Source organism: Aegilops tauschii, chromosome 2 (assembly GCF_002575655.3).
Source record: "Aegilops tauschii subsp. strangulata cultivar AL8/78 chromosome 2, Aet v6.0, whole genome shotgun sequence".
NCBI classification, from domain to species: Eukaryota; Viridiplantae; Streptophyta; class Magnoliopsida; order Poales; family Poaceae; genus Aegilops; species Aegilops tauschii.
The window spans coordinates 19,935,506-19,943,255 of NC_053036.3; the positions used below are offsets into that span (position 1 = coordinate 19,935,506).

A 7,750-nucleotide genomic window follows, 5' to 3' on the forward strand; every position below is an offset into this window, starting at 1 on the left:
CAGCGGCGGTGAGATCCGGTGGGGTCTTCTCGAGGAGATCGGCGGCGGCGAGACTCGGCGGGGTCTCGGCGGCATTAACGTGGAGGTCGAGGGGATCACACGATGGAGGCGTTGTATGTTGTATCTTTGGGCTACGTGTGGGGTGGGATCGCGGGGTAGGGGAGGGGAGGGACGAAACAAAGTCATACGAAAAAAACCGGACGAAAAAAAACCAAACGAAAATGGTGGGACGAAAAAAAGCCGTGGACGCAATCCTATCAACTCAGATATTAGGAGTAGAGATTAATCAACTGCGCCCGAGGCGCTCGTAATTGTTGTACCAATCAGGTATGCAAGGAATGCTTGTTTGTCACTTGGGTTACCCTGCCAGTAAGGTACAGGGTTCGACCCCGTTCCTAGCGGATTTAATTTTTCTTTCGAAATTGCTGTACGGACGGCAGTCGCCGGCCAACCTTTGGACGGCGGGAGGAGTGGACGGTGATGCTCACTTTTGCTAATTGCATGGATGGCTTGATGCGTTGCATCGTCTCCAAATCGTCCACAATGTGTCGGCTGTGTAGCAGCGTTTTTTTCTTTCTACTGAAATCAGTCACACAGGTAAAAAGAGAAGAGAGCTGGCACAACGGAAGAAAAAACGAACAACACAAGTGAGGGGAAACGGATGGGAGTCTCAGGAGCAAGAAAGATTGAGAGCCAACCCAACAAGAGAAAACACAAACAACCCACGTGGGGACACATGTGGGACGGTGCAAGAACAATTAGGCTAATATAAAAACGCACCAGCCGACACATTTTCTCAGTCGGCAGAGCTCTAGTGGCTCCCATATTTACATCCCGTCAAGGGGTTATTAATTCGTAGATTAAACAAATCACACTTGAAATACATTGACTACCGGGGGTATCTTGATGACAACAAATGTTCTGCTTCCAAGCTATATTGTCGGCTCGTTCCCTCCATGGTTGTACCCACAACCACTTGATACTTCGGCATAAAGCTATCATGCACGGCTCCAAGGCTCTCAAGTGTCATCTCCACTTGCCTCATGGTTGGCCGGTGGTCTCTTTCAATCCTCGTGCATGCTACTGCCAACGTAGCCACTTCTTCAACTTCCTTGCCGCCTTCTTCCATCACTTGAGGATCTAGCACATGAATCAGTTTGCCTGCTTCTAGCGAAGCAGTGAAATATGAGACAAGGGTTTCCTCCTCGGATGACCGATATGAGCATGGTTTTTTCCTAGTGAGAAGCTCCATGAGGAGGACGCCGAAGCTGTAAACATCGCTTTTCTCGGTGAGCTTTCCTGAGTAGAAATACACGGGGTCTAGGTACCCAAATGTCCCTTGGACTGCGGTCGAGGTCTTTGTTTGGTCGGCAGGAATGAACCTCGAAGCTCCAAAGTCCGACACCTTTGCCATGAGAGTGCCATCTAACAGAATGTTTGGGGACTTAATATCCCTATGGACTATAGGGAACGCCACGGCTGAGTGAAGGTAGGTTAGAGCTCTTGCTATTTCGGTGGCGATCCTCAGCCGATCTTCCCATGGCAGGGATGACATGGTTTCTTGGACATGGAGATGATGGTAAAGGGTCCCATTAGAGATGAACTCGTAAACCAGTAGCGGCACCTCCGTCTCGAGGCAGCACCCATGGAGCTTCACCACATTTCGATGATTGATCTGCGAGAGGATCGCTATCTCATTTATGAACTCGTCAATCTCCCTCTGGATCGCGACCTTGGACTTCTTGATCGCCACGACTTGCAGGTCTGACATGATGCCTTTGTAGACCGTGCCATGCCCTCCTCCACCAATCTCGCGAGCTTTGTCAAAATTGTTGGTGGCCTTGTGTAGCTCCACCAAGGGGATGATCATCCTCTCAGCGATGTCCGCCTTTTGAGACACCAATTGTTGCAACAAATGCCCTCGATTTTGCTTGAAGAATTTCTTCTTGAGCATTTTCCCCCTGCGTTGCTTCATCTTTCGGGTCACGAAAATAGCACCAATTACCATGATTAGAAAGGCCGCTCCACTGCCAACTCCTATGCCTGCACTTAAACCTGAATAATGTGCGTAGAGAATGCGCCTTTGTTGTCAACGAAGATTTGTAAAACATAGAATGAACCAATGCAATATCTGATGTGCAATCTGCTTGTATTATTGGTTTTGTGCTCACCTAGATAAGATTTGGTGCATCCATTTGTTATGCGCGGGTCACCATGTGCGCCACGCTGGCATCGGCATAGGTGCCCTCCGGCCGTGTTGATGCACTCGCCGAAGCACATGCCCGGAAGCGCACACTCGTCGACGTCCTTGCATCCGCCCGCGAGGTATGGGTTACCCCGGTACCCGTCAAGGCACCGGCACACGTACCCGCTGCGGTACTTTCCGGAGACGTTGCGGCAGGAGGCATGGCTGCTCTGGCACGCGCTCCTCCGCGCGTCCACAGGGCAGCCCGACGTCGCCATCCCTGGCAGCATCACCGGCTTGGAATCCACCGCAAAATCAAGGACGACGGGGACCGCCGGGCGGCGCGAGGGTGAGTACCCGGGTGAGTCGTTGAGCAGCACGGCATAGGCGCTCTCAAACCAACCCCTCTCGGCGATGCGCACCGCGATGGGCAGCCTGTGGGCGTACTCGTTCCTCGAGTCCAGCGACTTCATCTCCACGCCGTAGGAGGGGCGGCCTATTGGGATGGGTGTGTCGCAGCAGCCGGCAGCGCCGTAGCCAGGGGAGCTCGTCAGGGCACCCGTCAGCTTGTTGTTGGTGGAGCAGAAGGAGGAGCAGCAGCAGATGACGTTGCCACCGCTGCTGTCGTCGCTCTCCCCAACCAGCGTGACCTGCACGTTGCACCCCGTGACGACGAACTGGTTGCGCATCTCTGACAACACGTAAGGGCTGGCGGCGCCGAGGCCGCCCCACGTGCCGTTGCCGTCGAGGCCCGCGGAGAAGGTGAGCCTCACCTGGCCTGCGATGTCCACGATCCGCACCGTGGAGTTGGTCAGGGAGATCTCGACGACCTGGAGGTCGGCGCCGACGAGCAGCCGCGGCTCCCTGCCGCGTGTCCGGTCGCAGGTGAGGTTGAACCCTGGCCAGTAGCACCCGTCGCCGATGCCGAATGGGTAGGGCACTTCCACGGCGCCGCAGCTGGTCTGGCAGTGCGGCAACGGCCCTGCACCGGCCGTAACATGAGACGCTGCCGTGGATAGGCGGAGCTGGAGCAGCAACACCGTCAAAGCTGCTGCCGGAATCATAGTCGTGGGCTCGTGGCTGCCGCAGATGATTGTCTCTCCGAGACTCCAATACCTTATAGGCATGTCCACAAGTATATCAGCTCCCGCAACCTATAGCGAGAGTGGCTGCTTCCTGCCTGGCTGCTCGCTTGCCTGACCAAGACCAAGACCAAGACCATGAACATGAACAAGAACAGAGGGGGCTGCATGTCCGCGTTGACTAATCTGGTCTTGGGGCTGCATGCCTCAAGTTTAAAAACACATGTCAACCGATATCGGTGCATAGAGCCATAGACCGATACGCACTTTCACAAGTATATCTAGCTTAGCTTGTGCATACAAACAAGCATTACCTTAGCGGTTATGCATCCTAACCACCCGGGTTTAATACACAAGGATTTTACCATTTGTTGATTATCAAGGTTGATATGTGGTGGGACCATTCATTAAGATAAAATCCTGGACTACTCATAAGTACTACCTCCGTCCCATAATATAAGAACTTTTTCAAGTTAAACTTGAAAAACGTTCTTATATTATGGGACGGAGGGAGTAAAATCTTTGGGGATCACTGAATACCATGCTTGGTGTGTCCGTTGCGCTAATATGTTCGATGTCGTCGCCACAGCTGCTTCCTTGGCGGTGCAGCTATGTGCCACCCACAACGACACGGTTCGCCCGCAGGGAGCCAGAACTGGGCAGCCCAGTAATCACGTGCCGTCATGTTTTTTTTGGTTTTTCCTTTTTTTCACATTTTTAATTTGTGTGTGTGTGTGTCTATATATATATATATATATATATATATATATATATATATATATATATATATATATATATATATATATATATATATATATGAAAATGTTAGTCTGACAATTAACAAATGTCTTACATTTAGAAAAATATTGACCTAACATTTGAATTTTTTTATCGAATGTAAAATTTGTATGTTACATTCCCAAAACTCATCACAAGTTTCAAAAATGGGTTCATGACATTTTCAGAAAATATTTGTACAATGTACAAAACTGTCTGCATAGTTCATAAAAATGTATTTATCCTTCGACAAATGTTTAACACGAATTTGCAAACAGTATTCTAGACATATTTCCCAAAAGATCAAAACATGTATTTGGAATATGTTAAATGTGCATACAAATATATATTATAGATGTATGAAAAAAAAATAGGCATGTGCTGAAGAAATAGGAAAAAAGTAGACATGTATTAAAAAATTGCAATGGAAACTGACAAAGAAACAAAAAGAAAAAGCAAAGAAACCAAAAATCATCAATAAAACAAGAAAGAAACAAATAAAACCAAAGTATAAAGAAGAAAAAAAAGGTAAACCAAAGGAACACATTCAAAAAACAAAGAAAATCAAAGCATAACAAAAGAAAAGAAAAAGGAAAACCCGAAGAAAACCAGTGAAAAGAGAGAAAACTGAAGAGAACAAAAAACAAAACGAAGAAAAAGAAGAAGCACAGAACGAACGCGGATGAGCGAATGCAGCGACCGACAACAGCTAGTGGGCAGTCCAGGTAGTCGTCCGCGTGTAGGCTATTCCTAATAGGAATCTGTACGGGCGAGACACAGCTCTCTGCTACATTAGCGCCATGAGTTGTAAGTAAATTACTAGAACATGTAAGCGCGCGTTGCTGCGCCTGCCATCTTGATAATATTATAATTATTTAAGATGACAAAGTGAACAGTTAAAAATGAACATATCATAGTGTGTCAATGTAGTCATATAGCATATTTATTTAAGGTTGTAGGTATAATATGAGATGTTTGAACATATAGATAAATAAAGAGCAGATTGAGGCTGTCAATCCGAATCAGAGATACACATAAGAGCGCTGGTTTAGTGGTCATATCGACTGCATACTCTAGAAATTAAGGTTTAAGGATAAAACATATTTTCAACAGTAAACCAATGATTTGGACCCGCAGGAAAAACATTGTAGAATCAGCACATAAATAGCCAAAACTGGAACTGAGTACATACAGAGATTTGTATAGCAAAAACACAAATATAATTTCACCTCACGACTTGAGTCACACAGGCTCTGGAAAAAAATGCATGGCATATCCCTTTTCATTAGTTGTGGCCGCTAAAGAAATAAGATTACAAATTTCAATATCAGAATAGGAAAGGACCAACACGGTGATACAGAGGGAAAATGTTGTGCTAGGTAGATGATGACGTACTTGTCAGCACTGCAGTATCTAATTGTTCTGTTCTGATTCTGTGATTCATGTAGTGAAGGAGAGATGGAGTAATCGGGAGGCACAGTTGGCGGCCGCCCGCGCCGCCGCTGAGCTGACGAGGAGGAGTGCTCCTCGCTGGCGCCTTATGCGCACGTAGAGGAAACCAGCGCCCATGCGCTCGGCCATGTGGGCCGGCCCAACAACAAGCCGACGAGCTCGCGTACAATGCGCGCTTCCCTGGCTTTCCTGCTCGACCGTCGTGGTTGACTGGTAGCGGTAGATCGGTCAACCGTTGGTGATTGACTTTTGAGATTTTTTTTTTGAAATTTCAGAAAAAGAATTAGAAAATAAAATTCTCACAGATTCTAAAAAGTTCACTGATTTTTGGAAACAGTTCATCAAACTTATAAAAAAGTTCATCAATTTGAAAAAAGTTCACCGATTTTCTAAAAAAGTTCAGCAATTTTGTGAAAAAGTTCACAATATTTTGAAAAAGTTCATCGAGTTTGAAAAAAAGTTCATCAATTTTAAAAAACCGCTACATTGAAAACAAAGTTCATCGATTTGAAAAAAGTTCATCTACTTTGAAGAAAAAAGTTCACAAATTTTTAAAAAGTTCATCTACTTTCAAGAAAAAGTTCACGAATTTCTTTCGCAATTGTTTTTCATGAATTTGGTAAAAGAAGAAAAAAGGAACAAAAGGCAAAACAACCCACAACGTAAACACACGAAGGTAGTTGGTCTGCTGGTTCTGGTGTCCCACTTGTGGGAAGAGCGTCGTTAGTTCAAACCTTGGCTCGCACTCGCTTTTTGCAGTTTACAGAAATAGAAAAAGAAAACAAAAGGAAGTGGGATGGGCCGTTCCGCTATAAAACTAAGCATACAGGAGGGGTGTGCGCCCTGTACCAAATACACTATATTCTGCGCTTAAGGCGCCGAATAGGATTTGGCGACGAGGAGACCCATCGTGGGGATGGAGATATAGTGAACGCAGAGAACGGGCTGAGAGTTTCCTTCGCGGCTCGGTTGTAAATTTTGACTGGCCCAGTTAAGGAGATAACGTCTAGGTCAACCTGAGGAGTAGCGGCCCGATGGGCTGAGCGGGGGTTTGCTGGGGACGGAAGATCAGAAAATCTGGAACGTTGGTCAACGTGATCGGACGTCCGGTAAACTCAAATCGCTCTGGAGGCGCGTAGGTCGCTCAATCTTACTGTTTCTTAATGAGTGTCTTGTTCATTATTATGGAGTGGTCCCCTATCTGTGAGGAATAAAAAGGAGAGCCATGGAGGCCACACAATAAAAAGAAAAAGAGAAGAGAGAAAGATAGAACAAAGAGAGAGGGGGCACACTACCATTCTTTTTAGTACACTTGTGCTTGAAAGTAGCACTGCTGCATCCCATAGAGAAAGTTTTCATATGGTTCATAATTATATATAAGTGGGGACTTTACAATATAGAGCTTTCCTTGTATATTCCAATCATAAGCTTCCTCAAATGAGCTCTAGGTCTTTGTGAGCAAGCAAATTGGACGCACCCCCACTAGCCCACAAGGAGGGCACACTTATAGTTCTAATGCATCTGTTGCATGGCAAGCATTCTTATAAAGCATTCCCATTGCCTAATGGTTAACTGCCTTAGTGTGGGAATTTTTAACTTTGACTTCTAAGAAAACCTTCATCATCATGCTCTTTTTCCATGAAGTGCCAAAGTTGAGACTCACGTTCTAGTGTTGAACGAGTGTTGCATGGTTGTAGTAGAAAGGTTGTGTAGTTAGACAATCTTGGTCGACCTCTGGCTTTGTTCATGATAAGGTTTAATTTATACAATGAAGACTTAGTGTACTATGCCCCATGATACACCTGACATTCTCTCTAAACATTTCGCAAACGGGAATTTTTACTTGGTGCACTTCATTAATAAAGGTAGGAAATTGATCTATATGGATTGAGATATCTAGTGAACTATAAAGTATAGACAATTGCAATGTATCATTTACTTGTTTGTCCATGTTCTTAAGAGAATTATGTTTAATGATAATGTTACAGTAACATAATGGCATTCACATACATAAATTATCACTGTTTATCATCTTACACACTTGAGCACAAGCATGGATTAAGCTTGGGATGGGGGAAGCTGATAGGTCTCATGCCATTACATTATCAATCATATATGCATTGGGCACAACTTTTATCATTTGTATTGGACTAACATATTAATCAAGTCCCCAGTGATAGTTCTTTTTTTTCAGAGTTTTGTATTTGTAGCAAAATAATATTTAAACCACAGGAAAAATCAAGAAAAATAAGAT

The 7,750-nt window shown here is 45.3% G+C and overlaps 1 protein-coding gene across 1 annotated transcript; it reads right to left on the reverse strand.

Annotated features, from left to right (window-relative positions):
- Window positions 1-889: 889 nt before the first annotated feature.
- LOC109747374 (wall-associated receptor kinase 5-like) lies at window positions 890-3,992 on the reverse strand. The gene is made up of 2 exons (XM_020306447.2): window positions 2,172-3,992; window positions 890-2,055 (listed from the first exon to the last, which is right to left on the reverse strand). The coding sequence occupies exons 1-2, from the start codon at window positions 3,310-3,312 to the stop codon at window positions 890-892; spliced, it is 2,307 nt and encodes a 768-aa protein (XP_020162036.2). The 5' UTR covers window positions 3,313-3,992.
- Between the last annotated feature and the right edge of the window lie 3,758 nt (window positions 3,993-7,750).

Coding starts and splice junctions, on each gene's coding strand:
- LOC109747374 (XM_020306447.2), bottom strand. CDS start 3,312: ATGCCTATAAGGTATTGGAGTCTCGGAGAGACAATCATCTGCGGCAGC. Junction 2,056..2,171: donor ATGCACCAAATCTTATCTAG/GTGAGCACAAAA, acceptor CACATTATTCAG/GTTTAAGTGCAGGCATAGGA.